At 37.9% G+C, this 27,557-nt stretch overlaps 1 protein-coding gene across 5 annotated transcripts in view; it reads right to left on the bottom strand.

Moving 5' to 3' along the window:
• Rev3l (REV3 like, DNA directed polymerase zeta catalytic subunit) overlaps positions 1-27,557 on the bottom strand; it is a 152,763-nt gene that overhangs the window by 102,475 nt on the left and 22,731 nt on the right. For all 5 annotated transcript variants that reach the window (XR_008221293.1, XM_052751437.1, XM_052751438.1 and 2 more), the window contains one exon: positions 4,430-4,619. Coding sequence is in view for 4 of the 5 variants with exons in the window: in XM_052751437.1 (XP_052607397.1) it covers positions 4,430-4,619 (190 nt within the window). In the remaining variant the exon portion in view is untranslated. The remainder of the gene's footprint in view (positions 1-4,429; positions 4,620-27,557) is intronic.

Here is a 27,557-nt window from a genome sequence, read left to right as displayed (position 1 = left end):
CCTCATGTATCCCTGTATCTGATCCTTCCTCATGTATTCTTGTATCTGATCCTTCCCCATGTATCCCTGTATCTGATCCTTCCCCATGTATCCCTGTATCTGATCCTTCCCCATGTATCCCTGTATCTGATCCTCCCCATGTATCCCTGTATCTGATCCTTCCTCATGTATCCCCTGCTGTATCTGATCCTTCTTCATGTGTTCCCCTGCTTACTATCTCCTCAGCCTGGAAAGCTCTGCTCCTGGCTTTTGCATAGCTTCATTTCAGTATTCATTTAGATCTCAGCTTAACTCACCTCCCTCAGAATTGTAATCTCTGACCAACTCTGTCTTTTACCCTTTATTGTTAAGATTTATTTATTTTATGTGTATGTGAGTAAACTACAGATGTGCCTTGTATCTAATGAGGCCAGAAGAAAGTGTCAGATTGGATGTCCTGAAACTGAAGCTACAGTCTGTGAGACACATACATGTTCTGGGTGCTAGGAACTGAACCCTGGTCCTCTGCAACAACAAATGCTCTTAACCACTGAGTCATCTCATCATCCCACCTCTATCATTGTTTTAATAAATAATACTCACTACCTCTTCCTATGTATGTGGCATGTATGCTCACATATGTGTGCACATGTGTGTAGTATACATGTGTGTACATGCATATAGAGGCCAAAGGTTATGAGGTACAACACTATTGCTTCTATAATTTGCTGCTGTTTCTATGAAGAAAGGGATAAAAGACATATGTATGGCACTGTGATGGATGGCTGTTCTTGGGTATCAAATTTACCACATCTGGAATTAACTGAAAACCCAAGCAGGTGGGCATACCTGTGAGGGATTTTTCTTGATTAGACCATTTGAAGAAGGAAGACTCACCCTAAATCTCTATAAAGGATGTGGAAGGAAGAAGCTTTTTGCCTGCTTGCCCTCAATCTCATCGGCAAGTCCCTATATCTTACTGCTGAGACACTCACTCCTTCAGTCTACTTCTTCAGGACTCAGCATACACTGAAGATCAGCTGAGACAACCAGCTTCATAGGCTGCACAACTATTGAATAGACTCTTCAACTTTTTGTTGGGAAACAACCACTGTTGGACTAGGCGGGCCACAGCCTGTACGCCACTCTAACAAATCCCCTTTATATGTGTATAGATTTTATCAATTCTGTTCCCCTAGAAAATCTTGACTAATACAGATGAAATCTCATTTTTTTTATTGGTAAATTCCAAATTTTTCCTACTGTTGTGGTATTTTTCACACAGCTCTCAGGAGATAGGTCAACTTTACCCAAATAAATGGGAAGAAAACCTCCGTTAATGTGGTCCATATTATCTTTGCTTTGTCTTTGTTTGCTAACAATTTTTTTTTCCAATTAGTCTCTTTATTTCAGACACTGAATAAGTCTTTAACTATTAAACCAAAATTACTTGGAAATCTGTGATTCTGGTTTCATATATATTGCCCCAAAATATAGCATAGGAATTCTATACACTGTCTTCTATTTCTTTTAATCCTGAAGGTCTCTGAATAATTTTAGCTTGCTTAGTTAGGGAATACATAAGAAAGATTTGTCTACATGCAGGTGAGCACCATCCAAATCATACTGTGAACAAAAGAGACAGAGAAAAGGTGATTTTCTCTCCTTTTTCCAGAACTGGGATACAATTTTTCTCTTTTATTAGTGACCACAGGTTCAAGCTCTCTAGCTCTCGTAAATCTTGATTCTGGTTTCTAGAACTCCCATCAACAGCCTGGAGATGAGAGTTATACGACTGACCTTTCTGGTTCTGAAGCTTTTTAGACTTGAACTGGCACCCCAGGGTTTCAGCATTCAGACTACTGTAACTTCTCAGCCTTTATAACCACGTGACACAGTCCTCCTAACAAGCACTCCCTCAGTATCTGTAGCTGTATCTTATCCACAGCGATATCTACATCATATTATTGTCTCTCTCTTGGCTAATAAGGTGTTCAACATTATGAAAAGGTTCTAGTGTGTACTAATAGACAAGTAAACATGGTTCTTTCTCTGACTGAACTTTTAAACTAATGGAAAAACATAAAATGAAGAGCAAAAATTAAAACAGTTGTGTTAAGTGCTAAAGTAAACAAAGAATGGGCTAATATATAGAATATTGATGATCATGACTTAAAGTAGTCATGCTTGTACAAAGAACTCAGGTGGAAAACAGTCCAGTATACACAGAGCTGAAAACAAAGATCAGTGTCTCCGGAAGGAAAACAACAAATAGGAGGTAGACAGAGGTCAGACATGGAGCTACGGTTAGAAGTTGAAGCTTTATTTCATGAGCACTATGGTCATTTTTTTAAAATGGTCCAATTACATTTTGAGAAGAGTGGATTTTGTTTTGTTTACTGATTTGGAGGGAGACTATAGAAAAAAAGAATCCAACTAAAAAATACAAAGGAAGTCTAGATTAAGATGTAACAAAGTAGAAAAATGTAACGTCTATACTTTGATCATACAGACATATAAACCCAAAACATCCAAGCATGGCAGCCAGATCTTTCCTCCAAAATGTTCCACCAATACACTCAAAATTCTGAGCAACAAAAAGTTCTGTTGTCATTCTTGACATATCTCACAACTCTCTCGACAACCCTCAGTATGTATCCAGAAGCTGATCTTTGCATTACCCCCTTGCTACTACCTACCCTAGTTCAAGCTACCATACTTTATTACCTAGACTGATGCTATAGTCCTACTGTACCTCCTGTTTCTCTACCCACATCTTCCTAAATCTTTGTTCCCCTGTACAGTTGCTAAAGGAACTCTAGTTAGTTTAAGTCATACCTTGGCAGGTCAGTACCATGCAGCAGCTCAGAAGAAAATTCCAAGTTCACAGAATAGCCTCCTGTAGTGACTCTCAAATTTGAGTATACATCAGAATTGACAGAAAGCTTATTAAAATACAGATTGCTGGTCCCTAATCAACAGAGTTTCTCACTCAGTGCAAGCGCTCTGAGAAAGAAATGCAGTGTCTGGAATGTATTAGGGAGAACTCGTGAAAGGAGATGAACAGAGAGACAAAGAGGCTGGGGATGACCATCAGCCTTAGCTACTGATGGGATCCAAGGTAAAGGAGGAAGAAACGGAGGCAGGAGCTGGGAGTTATCTTCCACTGCAGTGTAATCCAAAAAGAAAGAGTACAGCAAAGCTACTGTAGAATTCTCAAGTCTCCAAAAGAGAAACCTGTAGTCAGAGGGTGGGTAAAAGTAGCATATGGAAAGCCCTGGATTTTCCCATGCCACTGTTCAGGTGCAATCCCTGTCCTTAGATTTGAGAACCACAATCTCACAACTGTCAAATCAAATATAGCCAATGTTAGAGATAGCAGAAGCCAAAGTATGGACACTGTACCTTGAAAATTAGTGGTCTACATGATCATCTTCTCACACATACCCACCTACTCTCCTTCTGTCCTCGCCTTATTTCTTCCACTCCAGCAACCTGGACTCCTACTTACTTCCATTTTACTCTTTTACATTTTATATCCATGTGATAGCAACATCACTGATCTTATCAATGAGATCCTTTCTGAGCACCCTATCTAAAACTGTTACAAGTCTTATATTCGTATAAAGTGTTTTACATCTTCTTCTATACCAACTACCATGTAACAGATAAATAAATCTATTTCATGTAATATGTACTGGCTATTACCTTTTTCTTGCTATTAGAATATAACCTCTAAGGATTTTTGTTTTGTTTAGTAATATACAAGTAAAATGGTTTAGATCTTGGATATCTTCCAACGGTCCACAAGTTAAAGGCACTACTGAGAAAGTATCTTTAAAAATATAGTCTAGTGGGAGGTCTTTAAGTCATTAGGAGCATGTTCTCAAAGGGATTTAAAGAACTAGTCTCTTCCTTTTCCTTCCCTGTTTCGTGGCCTATGGTGAGTCATTTGTTCAGCTACATGTTCCTGTAATGATGTACTCTCTTGACACAGGCCCACAGCAACCAGATCAATGGATCATGGACATATAAATGGAATCTATAAAACATAACCCAAATGAAATATTTTCTCTTTATAAGGTGATTATCTCAGGTGTTTGGTACAGTGATAAGAAGCAGAGCAACATTCTGAGGACCTACAACAGTATATACAGAAAAGGTGCCATAAAGTAAATACGAATTACATGAATTTCTTCAGTTCAAGGAAGCAGAGAAATGGGAAAGGTTAAAACAAAAACAACTGGTAGCCATTTATTTTTCATTCCAGTAAAAAGTTACTTTGCAAAGCTTCAAAAAGAAATTCACCGTTGCTACAGTATTATGAAAGTAAAACAAATATGAACAAAATACATTTCATTTGAGTGTTTTCCTCTAATTAAAACATTTTAATTTAATTAAAAAAGAAATACAGAGAAGCAAAATTTAAAGGATATTATCATATACTTACATTCCTGATACTAATGACACTTTGAACACATGCTGAGCAGTGGAAGATGGATTGCCTAAAGCCACATTAAGTGCTCTGTCGATACTGAATGCCATCTGAGAAAGATAGCTTTCTGGCTGCTGTCCATAACCATCGTATGGCACATAGAGGTAAGGAAAGATGCCATGTAGATGAAGACATGTCTTCTGACCTAAAATGTAACACATTATAAAGTTTAGTCTTAAGACACATGTAACAATATAACATTCAGAATTCAAGTCATTCAAATGTTCTAACGGCGATATAGCTTATGCAAGGTAGAAGAAAATTAGTCTATAGCCACCTATCTTAACCATACTTAATCATAAAACATTTGTAAGCATTTTGTAATCATAAGCACTGTAGTATATTATTTAAATGCTGTACAGTTTTAGTGAAAAGATATGTAGCTACTTTATTATTACAATCTGACTAGTTTTATGTTATCTCATTGAATCATAGTGTTATAAAGCTTAAAAAAAAATCACTGAACACTTACTAAAATCAATGACTACATCTTTGCATTAATGTTTTTACCTGAGAAATTTCCCTAAGACAGAGATAGCTCTAGGAGAAAACAAGTAGTTCCAGTGTATGGAATTTTGCTATTGGGACTAGAAGGAGAAGCAAGGATAAAATTTTGCTGTGAGGAAGAAAACAAAACAAAACAACTTATGGATCAATTGTGTGTAATAGAAATGGACTTCTGCGTATTTAAACTTCCTATTTGATGGAATGGTTTTACAGGGAGATACAATGTGATGGGGTGGGGGACCCACAAGTGAGAAACCTCCAAGACTGCAGTTTTCAGATGCAAAACCAGTACTGACTCACCAGCACACTACCTGGGCACAGCCAAGATAAAGGAAGACATGAGGGGCTGGAGAAATGGCTCAGTACTCACTGCTCTTGCAAGATCTGGGTTTAGTTCCCAGGACCTACCCTCTTGTGACCTCCATGAGCTCCTGCACACATGTGATGCACATAAATTCATGCATGCTCTCATGCATACACATAAATAAAAACTAAGTCTCTTTTTGAAAAGAAAGAAATACCAGTAAGACTCAAAAGGAGAAGGGAAAGAAAAAAACTGCCACAAAACCAAAATCCATGACGAGGTTAAATTACAACAGAAACACAAGGCAGAGGCACCATTTCTTCCCTGAGTCTGGCAGGGCAATGGAGTGGTCCTATCCTCAGAGCACTGGCCTCGGCTCATCTTGGGCACATGCCATTTGTCTGATTCAAACAGGGAACAGAAGTGATGGGAGAACACATCCACACTTCTCTTGCTGCCAATCACTACCACGGAGCTATTTCTGTCAGAAAAATCTCCAAGCTTCTTTCTATCCATTACCTTTTCCTCACTCTGATCACTTGGCCTTTTCTTTTGGTAGAAGTGGCTATTTTATTGATCACTATTTCCCATTTCGGGCTGAAATTTATAGAAAACATACAGAAAATACTATGGACATTTTATTATAAATAATACTGGTCTCCCTGTCCCCCACCCTGTAGACAGGGTCTCTTTATGTAGCCCTGAATGTCCTGGAACTCACAGACCCAACCTGTCTCTGCCTCCAGAGCGCTGGGAATAAAGGTGTATACCACCACATCCACCCATCCGATTTTTAAGGTATTGTTACAAACAGAAACAACACATTTAGAAGTGATTCTATAAAGTACAGCTATACCAGAAAGGTCAGTTCCACAACAGATAAGATCTAGAATTCCTAGGCCACAACATTCTATTACTTTAGTGCTGGGACCGAACTTTGATAACTAGTATTTCAAGTGTGTGAGGCAAGTCCTCTATCACCAATCTACAGAAAAAGCTGTGGGCTGCAATATTCTGATCTGGACCACCAGCCACCCTATTTTTGAAAACTTAGAAAAAGTGTTGTCACTGCACTGGAAATTGAGTTTCTACTTGTACCAGCAGTTATGAAACTTAATTTCAGAGGAATAAAAAATTATTTTAAATTAAAAGCAAATTATGTAGTAAATTCATTTCTAAATAAAATTATTTCCTAAAATTATAGTTTAAAATTCTTCAGATAAAGAAAATTGATTATAATGATGAGTGGATCTTAAGAAAAGATATCAATCTATTGATGATCTGCTTACATGCTTTCTAAATAGCTCATGAATGAAAGTTCGAAAAACTACCCTCGTACTTATAAACCACAATTGAGTTAACAGTAAATATGCTAAACTAGAGGTTGAAGGATGTAGAGACATAGAAATGTTTCCTGTAACTTGACAAATAAATTCAAGACCCGTGATTTACAGAATCACTAGTAACATGTCACAAGTAACTGTAGTGTCTTTTTATGATCCATGTATCTTAATGGAATTTTAGTTAAAATGCTTAAGAGAACATTATAAATTTTTATTTCCATTAATGAAGTATCTTTAAAAACAACTGTATACCACTTTTCACATTTTCTGCTTAGTAGAAGTCAGAAATTATTTTTGTATTCAGAAGCTTTGGAATTACAGAACTCTGGGAATATATTATTTAGGAAAGAGGTAGAAACAATGTAGAAGGCACCAGGCTAAACGTACACCTATTTCTTTCTAAAACTTAGAAGCAACTTTGCCAAGGATCACATGGGCTAACATAGTCTAAGTTCTCAATGTTGCTGACGCTGCGGCCCTTTAATACAGTTCTCATGTTGTGGTGACCCACAACCATAAAATTATTTCATTGCTACTTCATAACTGTAATTTTGCTACTGTTAAGAATCATAATGCAAATATATGATATACAGGATACCTGATGTGACCCCAAAAGGTCATGACCCATAGGTTGAGAACCACTGGTCTAAGGCATATAGCATTTTAGTAACTGAAGTTAAATTTAAAAGCCAATTGACAAACTCTGAAACCAATCATCTTTTTATTCAACATTAAACACTGAATTTCTAAAAAAAGTTAATGTTGGCTTCCTTAATCTTTTAACTTCTCAGTTCTTGTTTTGTTTAAAACTGTTGTTTCCTTGACTCATTTGCTGACAAAAACTTTGGGCCTTCATAGGAACTGTTTATGTTTGAAGGAACACAGTAATTTCAGGACTCAAGCACAAAATACATGCAATGTGTTTACTAAATACTTACAAAATGAAAGAATGTCCAACAAAATAGAATAATTGTTCAGGAACAAAAGAATGAAGCAAAAGCCTGAACGAATCTGAAGAAAAGAAAATCCATGAAAACTGTGATATAGGAAGAAATGGGCCTATGATCTGATAAGAATTCCAGTTTATTTAATTTCCCATTCTGAATACTTTCAGTCCATTCACAGCCATATTGACTGTATCAACACAGATCTGCCTTTCTCTGGTCCTTAGGGACGGCTTGGTGCCTCACACATACCAAACAACTACACATGAGCTCCTTGGCATAATACTAACAGCTCTAATATGAAATGGGTATCATAGAAGAGAACATGAGGAGAAACAAAACAAGAAACTCAAAAGTTAAAGAGACTTGTACAAAAGTAAGTATGTAAATCAAGGGCTTTATAGCAGCAGTTTTTACTGTAAAATCTATGATTCCATAATAGCATTGCTTCTCTTTACAGGGTACAGATCATATCAGTTGCCTTATAACAGCGCTACCTCATATAAGTGCTGTGGGATGTTCTGTATGGCAAATGTGTTGCTGATTAGTCAATAAATAAAATACTGATTGGCCATTGGCTAGGCAGGAAGTGTAGGCGGGACAAGGAGGAGAATAAAGCTGGGAAGTGGAAGGCTGAGTCAGAGAGACACTGCCAGCCGCCACGATGACAAACAGCATGTGAAGATGCCGGTAAGCCACGAGCCATGTGGCAAGGTATAGATTAATGGAAATGGATTAATTTAAGCTGTAAGAACAGTTAGCAAGAAGCCTGCCACGGCCATACAGTTTGTAACCAATATAAGTCTCTGTGTTTACTTGGTCGGATTTGAGCGGCTGTGGGACTGGCAGGTGATAGAGATTTGTCCTGACTGTGTGCCAGGCAGGAAAACTTTAGCTACATATAAGTGTGTGGGACCACACATCTGCAGTCTTATCAGAGCTAAACAATTCTATAAACTATTCTATTTCAACTTCATTAGTCGAGGTTAGGCTCAACTGAGAGAAAGCAGTCTAAAATCAGAAGCTTCTTTGAGAAGTCTACACGTAGATAACTGGTGCTTCAGAGCTGCAGCCTAGTAAAGAACCTGCCTTCAGTCCAGAAACCTAGCCACTGCACTACACTGAAAGATGGTACACATACAACATTCTTTTAAGAATATTTTTGTAAAATTAACCAACATAAGTATTTTAATCTAATAAATTATCTTAAATTCTTAAAGTTTCAGTGTATTGGCTATTTCTAGGTGACATGTGGATCTAAGGAAACATTTATTTCCTTGTCTCCAGAAATCTTATTAAGGTATAATCTATAATAAAAATGGAACAATTTTACAGCACGTTTTGATATGTGTATCAGTGAAAACACAGAACTATGAAAATGAACTAAATAAAAACTTTGGATTTGAAAAGAAAAATAACTGAAATTACCTAAGAAAGATTTTGTGATACAAGGAAAAATACATATCTGTTCTATGTCCCTGGTTCTTGGGACATAGCTCTTAAAACCCTTGTACCCGCAAAGTGAAGTGTCTTTGTTTCTGTTCACTGCACAGTGCTGTTGATGAAACCCCAGGCCCTGGCACATGCTAGGCCAGTGCTTTACTCCCAAACCACACACCTAGCCATTCTTTTGTGTTTTCTGTGGTAACGAGATAACTAGTCCCCGGGGTCCCCACACAGAAGCTGGTTGCCAGAAGTCAAGCACAATCAGGAAGGTGGGAACTTTCAGTCCCAGCCCTAACTTCAGGGAGGACAAAGGGTCTGACTGTGGAGTGACAACTCCCATGTGAGGACACAGCAACCAAAGTTCCTGGAGGGAAACATGCCATAAGACGGAATAAGCTCTGCCTGCCCCTTTCCCTGCTTATCTCCTGAATCTGTGCATTCCCCTGCACCCTCACTATATTCTGTACAGTAGATGAACTGTTTGAGTTCTGTCAGATGCTCTAGAAATTAATGAGACATGAGGACAGTAGGTCATGGGAACCTCACTTTACAGCTGGCCAGTCAGAAGCACCAGAGATTGACATGCAAGAAGAGTGGCGGTCCCCTTTACACGAGACCCTTAGCATGGAGATCAAAGTCTATCTCCAGGAAGACTGTTCAAATATTGAGCACCACTGGTGTCTTGTCATTGAACTAGCTAAAAAAAAAAAAGTGAACTTGAAAATAGATCAATTTAAATTCTCAAATATGAGAAATAAAAATGAATTTTAAAATGCAATTTCAGAAAACTTTGGGATGCCATCAAGCAAGCATGCCATTTGCAAACACAGTGTGAGCCTCAGAAAGAAGGGCTAGAAAAGAGAAGCAGGGAGAATATTTGAAGAAACAATGACTAACAAATTTTTAATTAAAAATGAGTATTAAAAAACCTAGGAGGTTTAATATAACATAAACTCAAAGAAAGCCATATCTGAACATATAATCAAACTACCAAATGACAAAGACATATTTTAAAGTGGCAGAAGAAAAATGTCATCACATACAAAATTGCTTCAGTGAGATTCATAGATGGCTTATTTAGAAACTACCAAGTCTGAAAGGTAGTGGGAATGACAGAGTTATCAAAGGGAAAAAAACATCACCAAAGAATCCAGTTTCTAGCAAAATTAACCAAAGGGCGTTTTATTCCAGGCAGCAATGGAAATGTGCAGTGACTGAAATGCACACAATTAAGGAGCAAGGAGCAAGGTTGCTGCATAGATAAATACGACAGACAAGACGATAAAGCGCTACCGGGGGTTCTGGGGTAGAAAGATGGACTCTGATAACAACAGCACAAGGAAAGGAGAAAAGACTGCATCCAGCCGAGCAAAACTGTACAGTAAATTACATAGGGCTAGTAAAATACCACCACTTTAAGATGGGAAGTAAAATTACCACAAAGAAAATAATCTTAAAAACTATATAAAAAAACATAAGGGAAATAAAAGAACATACTAAAACCACATATTTACCATATAAGGCAGCAATAGGGGTACAAAAAGACAAAACACATAAGAAACAAACTACTAAATGGGAAATATAAAACTATACAGAATTAGATGGTAGTGTAAGACATACTATATTTCAGTCTATAACACTCCACTCAGTGGCTGTGATGGTTAATCTTGATTGCCAACTTGACAGGGTCTAGAATCATCTAAGAGACAAACCTCTGGGTATGTCTTTGAAGGTGCATTTTAACTGAGTCGAGAAGACCTACCCAGCTGTGAGTAGCACCCTAAGCTGCACCCCCCCATAGTAAATAGCAGGAGGGAGGTAACCTGAGGATCAGCCATCTCTGCTTCTTTAGGGGAACACACATGACCAGCTGTCTCATACCGTCGCCACTATGCCTTCCTGTGAGCCCAAAAGCCTTGGAAAGCCTTGGAAGAGGACTTGGAAGAGGACTTGGAAGAGGACTTGGAAGAGGACTTGGAAGAGGACTTGGAAGAGGACTTGGAAGAGGACTTGGAAGAGGACTTGGAAGAGGACTTGGAAGAGGACTTGGAAGAGGACTTGGAAGAGGACTTGGAAGAGGACTTGGAAGAGGACTTGGAAGAGGACTTGGAAGAGGACTTGGAAGAGGACTTGGAAGAGGACTTGGAAGAGGACTTGGAAGAGGACTTGGAAGAGGACTTGGAAGAGGACTTGGAAGAGGACTTGCCCTGAACCTGTTAGAAAACTGTTTTATTCTTATCTCATTTTCTCCTTATAATTTCTTTCAAATGCCAACAATAAAAACATAATGCCCTTATTCTTCCTCTTTTCGCATGGGAGTTAGAATGAAGTGAATTAAGGACCCTGTTTCTAGATTGAACAACTGTAACAGAAGAGCAAAATATTATATATGGTATAAGTATTCTTTAATGGTTAATATATCAGAAAGTTGTTGAAAGTATAAGTATATATATATATATATATATATATACACACACACACACATATATATAAAGTATATTATAAGTATTCTTTATTGGTTAATATATCAGAAAGTTGTTGAAATAATACCTGAAAGCTCATTTAATTTAAAATTATTGTAATACAAAAGAAATCAGTAATTATCTTGAATTTTAGTAACTATAAAACTCAATTTGCATACTGCCAAAAGCCCCACACTGTGACATACCATTTTCTTTTTTGTAACACCTGTTCTTAAATAAACAAACAAACAAACGAACAGCTAACAGCAGTTTCAAGATTGAATCTCTAAGAAAATGTTTGATAACCTTAGGCAAAAATAAAATTCTAGCTTGTGAATCAAAAAATTTGTTCATATATTTTGGCCAGAATGATCACACACATTAATTTTTTGGGGTTTTCAATGTAAAGATAATCAGATTCAAAGTAAAACTAGCATTCTGATTATGATTTTAAAATTCATCTTAGATACTTTAAACAATGGTGATAAGAAATCAAGAAAGACATATCTAGTTAAATTGTTTCTGTAAATGTCTGGGTTTTCAGGGGCTCAGTGCAGTAAAGAGCACCCTGCTCTTCCAGAAGACCTGAGGTCCAATTCCCAGCATCCAGCTGGCAGTTCACAACTGTCTGAAACTCCAATTCCAAGGAATCCTCACAGGCACTAGGCACAGATGTGACACACAGTCACACATGCATGTAAAATACTCATACATATAAAACAACACAAATAAATTTTTAAAAATTAAAAAACATGAGTTTTCTTTCAGAAACAAAAGACCAAGGGCAATTAACATCATCAATAAACTTAGCAAATTGTTCAACTATTCTGTATGGTAGCTGAATACTAAAAGACCTCAAATTTATATTTCAACAAGAAATTTTCAAAAGCCCACAGAATGGGAAGGGGAAAATGCATACCTTGCAGCTAATAAGTAATTTTTATCTAGGATAAAAACTCTTATTAACTCAGTAATAAAGAGAGACAACCTTATTTTGAAATGTGTTTTCTAGTTTAAATCTTGAATGCCCCCCAAATGTCACATGTTGAGGTGAGGTCCTCAGCCTATGGCACTCCTGGGAGGTGACAGAAATCCTTAGGGTGTGGAGTCTATAGAAGGAGTTAAGTCACTGGATGCATGTCCTCCAAGGGGATGGGTTCCCAGCTCCTCCTCTTCTCCAGGCTTCCTAGATGCCCCAGGTAAGCAGCTTTCTCCAATATACACTCCTATCACGTGTTTTCCTCATCACAAGTATATAGGTTGTGGTGCCAAGCAGCCATAGACTGCACCCTCTTAACAATAGCCAGAGCACATCTACACTCCTTGAAAATAAATTCTTTTTTTAAGAATGAAGAAGTGAATGGCAACATAAGCAATGGATCTAAATAAACAGGAAGGGTGCATGAATGGACAATAGGCACATGAAAGGGTCAGCACCAGCAATGGTCAGTAAAGTGGAAATCACACCCACAGTGAACACTGCTTCACTACCCACCAAGACAGTTAAAATACAAGTTAGAAAACAAGGCATCGGAGAGAACTGGGGATCTCATACACTGCACAGTGAGCATCTACAGCAACATTATCATAGTCAAAAGGTAGAAACAATTTCACTTGTCCCTTAACTAAAAAAGAGAACATAACAAGATGCGCATTCAAGGAAATGTTACTCACTGATTTAAAAAAATGAAATGCTGATATGAGATACCATATGGATGAACCTCAAAGCTAGGCGCACACACACACGCACACACACACACACACACACACACACACACACACACACACACACACAAACCCAGCTACATATCATTATGATTCTATTTATAAGAAAAGTCCAGAATAGACTGGTTTTTTTTTTTTTGAGGCCAAAAAAAAAAAAGATTAATGGTTGTTCATGCTTAGGGGATTGGTAAAAAATGAGTAGTAACTGCTCCTGAGTATAGAAGATACTTTTGAGTGATGAAAATGCTCTAGAATTGTGGTGTTGGTTGCCCAACTCTAAATGTATCAGAGACCATGAACTTGTACATATTAGGTGAGTCATATGATATATGAACTAAGGCTTAACAAAGCTATTAAAATATGTTTAAATCTATACCGTTTTCTTTTGAAGTCTCTAATGAGGATGCTTAATTTTGAATATGCCATTAGACTTATGTATTTATCAAAACTATTGAATTTATAACTAGATTTCATTTGCTAAGTAGACCTGTGCCATAGGCTGGGATTTTATAAGCACTTCTCAGTTCTTTCCCCTTTTCCATAAAACAAGAACGCTAGTGGTGTCTGCAACTAGATTTCTCTTTCCCTGAATTACTAGACTCGGGATGGTTTCCCACTTCCAGCTTCCCTTTAGAAGTTCAAAGGCATCCGCCCCGCATACACCACCATCTTCACTATAAGACCCTGAAAAGGCTCCTGGAAGGAAAAGTCTCATAGAAGGGTGAAGGTTTCCTAATGTTGGGCTCCAGCAATTTTGAACACAAATGTTTACACTCAGTTAACAACGATATTTCAGATTTCATTTCCTTACCACATCTTGACTCTAATGACTTCTGCTGGGAAGATGTGGCTCTCAATGTTCACTTGTCTTCCACTTTGGGCATCGATCTCCTTGTGACATCGTTTTTCTTCTTGTTTGTTTGTTTGTAGTGAGACAGGGTTTCACTATGCAGCCCTGGCTGTCCTGGAACTCACTATGTAGACCAAACTGACCTCGAACTCACAGAGATCTGCCTGCTTCTGTCTCCCAAGTGTTGGGATTAAAGGGATTATAGTGAGCCACTATACCTGGCTTCAGTTTGATTTTAATACAAAATTGATTCTGGGGTTGTTTCTTTCTTATTGTGAAGACAAGAATAACAATTCCCCTTCCCTCTCTTCCTGATCAGGACTTCTATGCAGTCCAAACAGCCTTGAACTGCCAATCAGCCTCCCAAATGCTGCTGTGTGCCACCAAACTTGGCACAATTTCTAATTTCCTTGTATAGCTAATTGAATCCTAAACTGAAATATCAAATTCAATTTCTCTTTCTGGGAATAAGATGCTCTAGGTTCGCCTTATACTTTGTCTGCCCCAGACATAGAATAAATGATTTCTCAAGAGATACCCCCCTTTTGTAAACTGGATAATATTTATAAATCCGAATCTGAAAATGGTGTAATCCCAGCACTAGGGGGAGAGAGGCAGAAGAATCAGATATTCAAGAATTCCCCTTGGCTACATAGCAAGTTTGAGGTCAGCCTTACTACATGAGATGTTGTCTCAAAGGAAAAATAGGATACTGAATATTTTAACATAAATAATATATTTCTATCTATCCTTCTGTGAGAAACTATGAGTTCAAAATGATACCCCCAATCTCAACCCAATACCACAGAGACATTCTGTTCCTCCATATATGACCAATAGCAAAAACCTGGCTCCTGCTATTCTAAATATATGGTTTATTTTTACAAGTTTAGAATACACACACACACACAATCCCAGAATTACTAATCTTCACCATTGAGAAAATTTATTTAAAAATTACAATTCAATGCTTACTTTTCTGAGTGTAGAGAACTTTCTATAGAGTGAAAACTATAAATGTTAAATTAAGTGAACCTTGATTTCTTTTTTAGAAGTGTATCTATCATATTATACACATTTCCATCATCTTTGTGTTAAGTTTTTTTTATATGCTTTTACTCATCTTAGGTAAATAACTGACAAACAGCGGGTCAAATATTTAAAGACAAAGTCCATTCTTAAGTGTTGGCCTCATTTTACGTTCTCATCAGCAATGCATCAAAGCTAGAGTCATGGTGCCACATTCATACCACCGTTTGCTGTGAGGTTATTTAACTGGAGTGACTTTAATGGCTGTATAGTGATATCTCATAGTGACTTTAATCCAAACTTCTATGATGACAAGATTATATCAAGTATTTTTCCACACTTGTGTACTGGATATTCAAAAATATTCCTTAGTGAAATGTCTATAGTCTTTTGCTAATTGTTTTTTAAACATGAGCTGCCTTTATAATTTAGCTGTAGTTATTTAGACATAGAAAAAGTTGTTAGCTGTATGTTTTGGAACTATCTCAAAATCTATGAATCACTTATTGCATTGTCCTATCATCATCTTTGTGAGGGGGTGCATTGTGTTGTGGGGGAGTGTACACTGTGTGGCAAGCTCCCAAATCACAGGGACTTGAATTTTTTCCTGAGATTCTCTCACTTCCTAATTAGGAAACTCCTACTGTGAAGGTCATTGGCTACAGCATTTTAAAGAGTGAGGAAATGTTAATGACTATAATTCTACTCTTCACAGCAGCAGAGACTTAAAGGAGAAGTAACTTTATGCAAACCTCAGAAACTTTACTTCCATCAATGACAACCATGGAGACAGAAGGAGGAGTCACTAAACTCTCAAGTACATTTATACCCATGACAGCAATTTCTGAGCCTCTGTTTTTAATTTTTACATTGGGGGGCGGGAATAATTTTCAACCATACTTAAAGTCCATTACTCACTGTGTTAACATGTTGAATGGAAAAACTGTATTTATCGAAAAAATTACAAAAACCCTTCATGATTTGCAAGGAGTTACATGGGTGGTTCCAAGAGTCAGCCTCTACCCAAACAGCATACCACATGTGTTCTGAATCATCAGTTAACCCAGATGCCCTTGTATGAAACACTTAAAACCCAACCTGCAAATGCTAGGAAACCCTTCTGGAGAAAAAAAGCAATCTTAGTACCACTGGCCAGAAGTCAACTAAGAGACAAAACAATTCTATGGACAGAGAGAGGAAATGAAACCAAGAACTCCGAATACAAACTCAGGATTTTGGAGGAGTAATCTGACCTTTTCACATTATTAATTTTTATTCAAATCTAAGGCCCAATTAAAGAAGGTCTGGACACTGCAAAAAAAATTGTTTTTTAATTTTATGCTATGTCAGAAGCTGGTCAACTTTTTCTGCAACAGGAGAAAAATCAATTATTTTAGGATTTAGGAGCTAGTCTTTTACAACTAATTCATACCTTTTGGAGCATGGAAACTACCCTGGATAATAGTGTGATAAACATTATTTATCAAGCATTATTAAGTATTAAAAACTCATGTTAAAATTTCTAAATTATTCCTCATACTAAGCTCTAATATTTTGAGGGTTTTTTAAATTAAAAAATTACTTCTTTAAATAATAAAACATCAGTATGTCAATATTGAAATCTGTTCAAAAGTAATATTAATTTTCTGACGCCCTGGGGCAACTTGCAGAAATAAGCAATCTGACTACTTACTCTAGGAAGTAAAGCTAAGGGCTGGCAGGATGGCACAAAGGGTAAAAGCATGTCACACAACCCTGACCACCTGCATTCAATCCCCAGGACCCATGTCAAAAACAGAAACGGCTGGATACAATGGTACACATCGTTAATGCCAGCACTCCTACGGTAAAATGGGAGGCAGAGTCAGGAGAACGGTCTGGAAGCTCATAGGCCACTTAGCCTAGAGTATGCAAGCAGCAACAGAAAGAAGAGCCTCTTAAGTCGTCCTCAGACCTCCACATGTGTGCCATGGGATGTGGGTACCCAACACACACACACACACACACACACACACACACACACACACACACACACACACACACACACACACACTAAATTTTATTTTATTGAGACAGGGCCTCACTATGTAGTGCTGGCTAGCCTGGAACTCATACTAATAAAATTGTTTTTAATTTGAAAAAGACCTAGGGCTGAAAAGTCATATTCAGTTAATGCTATCACTAATACCATGGCAAGTGAGAACCAAAGTCAAAAGAAAGGAATTTTGTGAGCTGGTGGTGGCAGTGCACATCTTTATACCCAGCACTCCTGAGGCAGTGGCCTGGTGGGGTGGAAATTGAGGCCATCCGGGTCAACACAGTGAGTTCCAGGTCAGCCAGGAATACAAAGAGAAACCCTGCCTTAAAAAACCAAAAAAGAAAAAAGAAAAAAGAAGGATTTTGTACAGCAATATAAAGAAGAGAATGAAAAAAGAGATGTACCCTGTTTATACAATGCAATGAACATCTGTGAGATTTTTCCACATTGTAATATAAATCTCCCTTTGAAATTAGAGTTTCCTCCTTTAAAAGTTCACATTCATTATTTTAAATGGGGGTGGGGGGGAGGAGAGATGCACATGAGTGCAGGTGTCTGCAGATGGCAGAGGCATCAGATCCCCCTAGAGGGGGAGCTCTAGGTTGCCACTTGGCAAGAGGTACTGAGTCCTCTGCAAAGGCAGTAAGTGCCCTTAGCCGCTCAGCCATTTCTCCAGCCCCTCGAATTCTGACTAGAAAATAGAATATGAAATTCTGTGGAGAAGACAATAATTTGAGCTGAGTCTTTTTTTTAAAAAATGAGGAAAGGGCTTTTGGTACAGATGAAATAATAGGGAATGGATTTTCTGTCTCAAATAATTGAAGGAAAAGAGAAAAACACATAATTTAAAAAATAACTCTTTTTAATTTTGTATGTCTATGTGTAGGCATGCTGCCTGTGCACCACATGCACGCCTGGTGCCTGCAGAGGACCTCAGGACCGCAGTTATGGCACTTGTGAGTCACCATGTGGGTGCTGGGAATAGAACTTGGGTCCTGTACAGGAGCAGCCAGTGCTCTACTGCCGAGCTATCTCTCCAGGCCCCCAACATGGTTTTTAAACGCTAGACATTGGCTGTGAGGGATAGTAGTACCTCAGAAAGGAAAGGAAGGCTCTAGGGAGTAGAAGGATACGAAACCCACATGGAAAATGGTAATCTCCCTGGTCAAGCTTGTTAGATGTTGGCAGACAGAGGAGAGCGAGTAGAATACATCTGCAGAGTTCCTACGGTCTTTGCTGAGAATGTCCACACACTGCTTATGAATAATCTACTTAAAACATGAAAAGAAGCAACTCAAAGTGGAGGCAAGCACTGAGACCAGACTACTTGTCCAGTACTCCCTATTTAAACTCACCTGACCCTGATTTTCCACAATAGTCAAGTGAGAATTACTCAAGTGTGACCATATGAAATGGTTTGCTTTCATTACCATGAGTTTGATAATCAAGAGGACCTCAAGGCAGCAATCTTCTTTAGCCTGTGTCTAAAACTATTTATGGACAAACCAATTACTAACAAGAATAGCCCAAGGAAATAATGATCTTAGTTCTGGAGATAGGCAAAACTGAAAAGCATCTACTGACTAGTGCCTGGAATTAAATGTGCATCATCTGACCTAGCTGCTGTGAAAAGGCAATCTCCTGGGCTTTGCTCACGGTGATCTAAGAAGCCACTCACAGTCTGAGAAGCCTCATTGATCACATATAGGGACAACTTACTCAGCCTCCAGCAGGCCGCAATTTGTAACAAGAGCCCATCTTGTTGCTTAGTGGGCCTTCCTTGCTCTGACACCTGACTCTTACTACACTGTTCTGTCATGTAGTGACCAGAGAGAACAATCCTAAGGTATTATGCTTGACTCATCCAGAAAGGAGGCAGTCTTACAGACCCTCAGGGAGAGTAATTATGAGGTTACTGGTTCAGTAAAATTAGCTCCAAAGTTTGCTCTGTTCCGACCTAGCCAAGAATAAAAATAACCTTTAAAGTATTAAACTATTTCAAATAAATTAACAATATGGCAGAATACAATTCAAGAAATTTCTAGAAATACAATTACCAGAAAGACAAAGTAAAGCCCAGTGTCTGGTATCTAATGAAAAATTACCAACATGAAGACTTGAGAAAAATCTAACAAATAATGTAAAAAAAAGGCAAACCGCCCAGTGTTGAGACAATATTAAAAAAAATATATAATCAATTATCAGAAGAAAAATAGCAATAACAAATGAGCGAAGAAATTATACAGATGATAGATTTAGTAATCACTGGCTTCAAAATAATTACAAAATTATTTATATTTATATATTCAAGAAATTGCCTGGTGTGGTGGTGCATGCCATTAATCATAGCACTGGCGAGGCAGAGGCTATGAGAGTTCAAGGTCAGCCTGATCTATATAATGAGTTGGAGAGCCAGTGATAAACACTGAGACCGTCTTGAAAAAACAAAACAAGAAATTATAAGAATGCTTAAATTAAGTAAAAACGCAAAGTATATAAAAAGGATACAAATCAATAATTTCAACTTGAGGTTAATAAAAATACACACCAGAAAAACCAGACTTAAAGATCAATAAACTTAAGATACAACAATAGAAGCCATCTTAAGCATAGAAAGAAACCCACAAATTTTTCACAAAACACCGTAATCTATATGGCAACTTTAAACAAACTCACATACAGTACATGTAATTTAAGTCTCTGCAGAAGTGCTACATAAACCTACCTGAAAGCAGGGAGGGGAAGGGGATGCATAGTATGGTCTTAAAGTTGCACATATGAGAAAACGACTATGGAGATGAGGGAAGAATTATGAAAAGTTGTATATATGAGTTATTTAAGAAAAAGTGATTAGACAAAAATGATACATTTACGAAACTCTCTTATGTCTAGTACAATAAGTGAATTAAGAGAAAGCAAGGTTTTCTTACCTGCTTTTGGTTATGTTTTTCTGGTTGGGAAGCAATCAGTTTGTGTAATGCATTTGAATACACCAATAAAGTACACTAGTTATCTCACAAGATGAAGAGCTGGGGATGCTACTTATTAAATTTCTTCTGCATGGCAATAAGGCAGAGAGGAGACAGAAGTATGAAGAGGTCCCATGCTAAACTATATAAATGCAGTATTACATGAAGAATAGTAGATGCCTGGACCTGAGTTGTGAGTTTGAAGGATAAGGAGCCAGATCTCTAGCAATTATAGAAAAAAGAGACAAGGTCACAATGGAATTACAACAGGGAAAAGGCAGTGAAGAGTTGCATCTAGTGAAGGATGCCTCACTGCTAGCCAATGTCTAGTGAAGGATGCCTCACTGCTAGCCAATGTCTAGTGAAGGATGCCTCACTGCTAGCCAATGTCTAGTGAAAGATGCCTCACTGCTAGCCAATGTCTAGTGAAGGATGCCTCACTGCTAGCCAATGTCTAGTGAAGGATGCCTCACTGCTAGCCAATGTCTAGTGAAAGATGCCTCACTGCTAGCCAATGTCTAGTGAAGGATGCCTCACTGCTAGCCAATGTCTAGTGAAGGATGCCTCACTGCTAGCCAATGTCTAGTGAAGGATGCCTCACTGCTAACCAATGTCTAGTGAAGGATGCCTCACTGCTAGCCAATGTCTAGTGAAGGATGCCTCACTGCTAGCCAATGGGCACTATTACTAGCTTTGTCACTAGTACAAACTGGCTACTTTTCAACTTCAAGACTGTACAGTTACAAAGAAAAGCATTCTATTTCATTCATAATCACACACACACACACACACACAACTGAGATAATACTTTTAGACACGTATCTGGGCTTAAATGTAAATGAAGTATTATTTTAAGTGCACCTATTCCCAGGGAGATACTAATTTCCCAGGAAGTCAGAAATGTAAATCCTAGAGCACAAGTAACTATGTGATATACTACTGACACCTTGCCCAAATTTAAATCAAATTCTTGGCCAGATATAGAAAAAGATGGTTTTATTAGACACATCAAAGCCCGACCAAACATTATCTCTATTGGGCTAGCTGGACACTGTCATATGCCTATAAACAACACTCAGGGAAGAGAGAGCCAAGATTTTGTGAATCATTAAAAAAACAAAAAGTGTTACATAGCAAGACCTTGTCAACACAAAATAAAACACTGTTTTAAAGTATCTTCTAAAAACTTAGAAATGTGACTATTTTAAACTACACCCTGTTAAAAATATGTTATGGACCCCTGCAGAACACCGGAGGAAATACCTGGTATCTTATATTGGCCAGTAAGATTTTTGGTAGGTCACAAAACTTGGGACTCTCAAGACTTAGAGAAAAGAACTGTACAACAGGTGCCTGACAGAGGATCTGGACAAATTACACTTTCAATCAAATTAATGGCAAAGGAAATAAATAACTCAAAAGGTTTTTATTTTCCCCCATAAATAACTTCACCCAAGAATGACAAGCATATGAAAAGATACTCAGTATCAAAACTGGAGAGGGCTCAGCAGTTGTAAGTACACGCTGTCTTGCAGAGGACTCAAGTTTAGCTCCCAGCTGCCATGTCAAGTGGCTCACAACAGCCTATAACTCCAGCTCTAGGGGGATCTCTCTTAGCCTCTATGGTGCGTATACACACACACACACACTTTAAAAAAATAATAAAAAATTTAAAAGATGTTCAATATCCTTGGTCCTGAAGGAAATAAAATTGAATAATACAATGAGATGTCATTATATTTGTACTCAAAGGAGTACAATCTTCAAAGACTAACATAAACCAATGTAAAGAAGGGTATGAAAGCTAGCTGTGGTGGCACACACCTTTCTTTAATTCCAGCACTAGGGAGGCAGGGACAGTCAGATCTCTGAGTTCAAGGTCAGCCAGGGCTACACAGAGAAACCCTGTCTCAAAAAAAAAAAAAACAAACAAGACAACAACAACAATAAATAAGGGTATAAAAAAATTAGGCTTCTCACACATTGCTGGAGCTAATGCAAAGTTACAGTTATTTTTTTTTGGGAAGGGGAATCTGGTTAGTCTCTTAAGAAGCAAGCTTACTATATGAACAATCCTACTCTTATGAAGCTATAAGAAAAATGAAAATTCATAACCATGTAAAAACTTGTACACAGTACTCGTAGCACATTTTTTTCATAACAACTCTAACTACAAACAAACAATCTGGGTATCAACAGTTTAGTGACTGGTATATCCACATAATGGAAAACCAACAGAAAAATTACTGATACATGCGAAAGAATGAATGAAATCTAACTATATCCTGTAGGATTCCATTTATATGAAATTCTAGAAAAGGTAAAATCACAGTAATATTTAATATCAATAGTTGCTAGGGGTCAAAGATGAGGAGGCAATGACACATAAAGAAACTTTTTAGTGTGACACACGATGAGATGACTACACTTGTTTGCCATAACTCATCTAACAGATCAATTTTACTATATATAAATTACACCTCAATAAAAATTGATTAAATTTAAACAGAGCAATGACTACATCCGCCCTTCATCTCACTTCACTCACAAAGATGTGACAGGTAATAACAGGTAGGAAAGTAAAGATGCCGCAGCTGATAGGAATGATACAGCCAAAACAGAGGAAGCAGCAGCTATACTTGATTACATTTTAACTATCTGCATAATGAGACCCTACTCTGCTTCTAAAACAGACAATTTTGGTGAGACCAAAGTATCAATGCTGTCATCAAAATAACAGTCTTTTTGTTTGTTTCAGACAAGGCTTCCCTGTGTAGTTCTGGCTGTCTTGGAACTCACTCTGTAGACCCGGCTGATGTTGTTCAAAGATCTACCTGCCTACCTCTGCCTCCTGAAGGCTGGGATTAAAGGCATGAACCACTACTGCCTGGCTCAAAATAACATTTTTATGGTAGGTTCTCAGGGCTACCCAAATCAGAAGCACCAACTTATTTCTGGGCACTATCCCACATCTAACTGTATCAGACTTCTAGGTGAGAACAGCCTAAATAAATCTACCTTTTAAATTGTCCCATAGAGACTGAAACAGCATGCACAGGGTCTGCAAAGCTCTGCACAGGTCCTCTGCATACATACTATGGCTTCCAGCTGAGTGTTTTCACGGGATTCCTGAGTGTGTGAACAAGTGGGTCACTGATTGTTGTGCTTTCTCTTGGGCTCTTTTCTGCTGGTTTGTCTTTTCCAAATTCAATGAGTCATTTTTGTTTTATCTTCTTATATTTTATTTTATATATAATAATATATAAAAATATATTTTATTTTATATATAAATATATTATATATATATATAATTTATACACACACACAGAGTTTGATTTGTCTTTCGAGACAGTTTCTCTGTGTACTTGTCCTGGCTGTCCTGGAACTCTCTGTAGACCAGGCTGGCCTTGAACTCACAGAGATCTGCCTATCACTCCCTCCTGAGTGCTGGGATTGAAGGTGTACACCACCACTGCCTGGATATATATTTTTAAATGAATGAATAAAAGAAAGCCTAGCTACTAGAATAAAGGTTAACAACTAAACTGCCATTTCTATCTGCTGAGTGAAGGAAAATCAGTTTTCTAAAAGAGTGACACTGGGTATATCAACCACTCCGGGGCAGGCCTCATGTTCAGGAATAGTTGAAGAATGTATAATGGACTTCGGGTTTTTTGTGTGCTTTTATTTGGTTATAGTTTGGTGTGTATGTGTGTATGTGGCACGGGGGGGGTGGGGGGGGTGGGGGGGGGGGGGGGGGGGGGGGGGGGGGTCCTTGATGCTGTTTTTTATTTTTTTCATTTTGAGTATGGTTTTATTTTCTTGGGTTTGGGGGGTTTTTGTTGTTGTACTGGGTTTTGTTTTTTTGAGAAAGCACCTGGGGGAAGGGAAAATATGATCAAAATATATTTAAATTTAAAAAATGTCTTGAATAATTAAAATATACGAAAAAAATAAAAACTGTCCCATAGACATTCCTTTATAAATAAGTCTAGAAAAACCACTGCATTAGAGATTCAAATGTGTATATGTATGCATACACACATACACATCAGTTTGGTTTACAATGGACCAAGATCCAAAGCGTCAGGAGCCAGAGAGCTGGCTCAGTGGTAAGTGGGTAAAAGCACTTGGTACCAAGCCTAATGAACAGAATTCAATCCATGAGACCCACATGGCTGAAGGCCAGACCAACCTGCAAGGGTTTTCTGACCTCCATGCTCTTGCTATGGGACATACACACCCACACATATACACACAAAATAAATTAAAATGTAAAACAACAACAACAACAACAACCTGTCCGGGCTGGAGAGATGGTTCAGGAAGTGAGAGTGCTTACAGCTATGTGAGCTCACACACTCCTGGAACTGCAGCACAGTGAGGAGGCAGAGAAAGGAGAACCGCTGGGGCCTGCTGGCCACCGGCCCATCCTCAGCCAGGTTGAGTGAGAGATCCTGTTCTCGTGGGAATAAGGCAGAATGACAAAGCAAGACAAGACCTCCTATGGCCTCTACATTCACATATACACATATGCATATAAAGAATACACAAATGCACATCTATCATACATATGATTCATACAGACACAAAAAAGTGAAGGTAAAACATAACACAAAATTTATCATTTTAACCCTCTTGGAATGCACAATTCCAGACAGTATTGTTCAATCATGACTACTAACCATCTTCAGAACTGTTCCATCATCCCAAACCGAGATGGTCCTCATTGAACAAGAAATTCCCATTCCTCTCCTCCCAGGCCCCGTTAACTACCATTCTCTTTTATGGAACTGGCTGTTCTAAGTATTTCATAAAAATGGCTCATATACTGTCATTCTTTCACAAGATTTGTTTTCTAATTATGGCATGTCTGGGCACCATGCAATGAGGACAGAGATGCACAGCACACTGACCTACTCTCAAGAAACTTACACCCTAGTGGGGAAGCTAGACAAAAACTCTCAAATCATTTATCAATGTTCCAACAAAAGTACGACGACGGCACAAAGGCCAAATTGACTGAAGAAAGGCTTCACCACAAAGGGAATGTCTCACGACAGTCTGGAGTATAAAGAATTCACCATGATGAGCAACTGTACCATTCACAAAGACAGCATATACTCTCAAACTTATTTGGGAGGGCTGACATTGCTACATACTCTGCACACTTAAAACAGCCAAGGTCTCTGTTCCTTAAGCCATGAGCATATGCAAAGCCTTGAGGATCTTCACTTGGAGGAAGAACAAGCAGTTTAGAGTGAAAAACTTCAGGAAGAACCAGTGGTGGCTGAAACAACAACTTGGTACCACATCATGAAAAATTTTTAGGTTACCAGTCTGACTTTATTAGTATGGAATAGTTTGAGAACCTTAAAGTAAGAATTCCAATGGTACTTGTTAGTATTCACTCCTAGGATATTCCCAGAGATTTTTATTTCCTATAATGGTAGATACTAGGGATATATATATATATATAAATAAAATTTCATATTAGATGCATGAGTGTTTTGCGTACACGTATGTCTGTGCACATATGTCTGTGCAAATGTGTGCCTGGTACCCACAGAGGCCAGAAGAGGGCATCAGATTCCCTGGAACTAGAGTTATGGGTGCTAGGACTCGACCCAGGTCCTCTCAAAAGCAACAAGTGGTCTTAACCACTGACTCACCTCTCCAACCCCAGAGTTAATTTGTATTAAGGAGAATCTTTTTTTTTTTTTTTTTTTTTGGTTTTTCGAGACAGGGTTTCTCTGTGTAGCTTTGCGCCTTTTTCCTGGAACTCACTTGGTAGCCCAGGCTGGCCTCGAACTCACAGAGATCCACCTGGCTCTGCCTCCCGAGTGCTGAGAATCTTGTAATTCTAAGACAGTTTTATTCAGAGACTACAGTTTGGGAAATATCTTTAGAATACAATTTAATGATAGCCTCAAACTGGAGAAGAATGCCAAAAGATTGTATGTTTGGGGATTAATGTTTTTATTCTTCTTTTTCACATGTTCTGTTTGTGTGCACGTGTACATGTTGTGATTGTGACTACAACACACATTTACCGATCAGAGGACAACTTATGAGAGTAGATTCTCTTTTTCCACCATGAGATCCTAGGAATTAGATCCAGGTTTTCAGGCTTGACAGAAATCACCATTTACTCAATTGGGCCCTCTGCCAAACCAATTACTATTTTTTCCTAATCATAAAATAAGGCTTTTATTTTAAAAATAAAGAGCACAAAAATATCACTCACCTTTTGATGCATTTTATTATTTCTCTCCTTATGTTTACAACACAGTCATTTTTTTTTTTTTTTTTTTTTGGTTTTTCGAGACAGGGTTTCTCTGTGTAGCTTTGCGCCTTTCCTGGAACTCGCTTTGGAGACCAGGCTGGCCTCGAACTCACAGAGATCCGCCTGGCTCTGCCTCCCGAGTGCTAGGATTAAAGGCGTGCGCCACCACCGCCCGGCTAACACAGTCATTTTTAAAGAAAAGGATCATACCATACAAATTATTAAAGCTTAATCTTCACTTGGTCATGAAGGGAACAGCTCCTCCTTTGATTCTTTTTATCTTTTGGTGACTGTACAGGGGGCATTATAAACATAACCATCGCATACTTTTGAACATTTAGTTTATTAGTAATTTTTTGTTTTGCTACTATAAACAAGTTGAATACATTTCTTAACAGAAAATACAAAATCTTAAGCTTTTTGAAACCTATACCACGCTCAGATTTTAGAGCACTTCAGATTAGTGTTTAACTATCAGTTCCTCCTTATTTAGTGGGCACACAGGGATCTCATGTCTATTGCCAGAATCTATTCAGTTCATGGTAAACTTAACAGTTGTTGGCAAGCAATACCATGGGAATACTAAGCAGAAGTCATAAGATTTAAAGACAAGGAATATTTTTCTTGTTATCAAGTGATAAGGAAATTATTTCATCAAGACAATCACAAATCTAAAATATTTATGGACCTAATAGTGTATCAAAACACAATGGGGGAAAAAAAAAAGCCTGACTGAACTATAAAGAAAAAGACAAACCTGTAAGTTGGAGATTTTAACTCTCCTCTATCAGTGTTTGATAGAACAAAGGTGATGAAAAAATTCAGTCATTACTAAGAGAAATGCATAGAACCTAAAATAAAATACTTTAAGAACTCAAAGGGCTGAAGAGATGTCTCAGTATTTGGTTTACTGCTCTTCCAGAAGAACTGAATTCAGGTCCCAGCAACCGCATTGGGCAGCTCACAACCACCTGTAACTCCATCCAGATCCAGGGGATCCAATGCCTCTGCAGATATCTGTATACACATGATGTATGTTCACATAGACACACACACCCATACATACATAAAAAATTAAAACTTTTTTAAAAAAAAAACTAATTTAAAATGTAAAGTCTGAAAATTATAAATGTTGTTGAAGATGTGGAACATGCTGAATCTTACACATTGTCAGTGGGTA

This window comes from Peromyscus californicus, unplaced genomic scaffold, assembly GCF_007827085.1.
Source record: "Peromyscus californicus insignis strain IS unplaced genomic scaffold, ASM782708v3 Scaffold_22__1_contigs__length_63687245, whole genome shotgun sequence".
Classification (NCBI taxonomy): domain Eukaryota; kingdom Metazoa; phylum Chordata; class Mammalia; order Rodentia; family Cricetidae; genus Peromyscus; species Peromyscus californicus.
The sequence above is the reverse complement of the archived record's forward strand: the minus strand, read 5'-3'. Positions and strand labels throughout refer to the sequence as shown.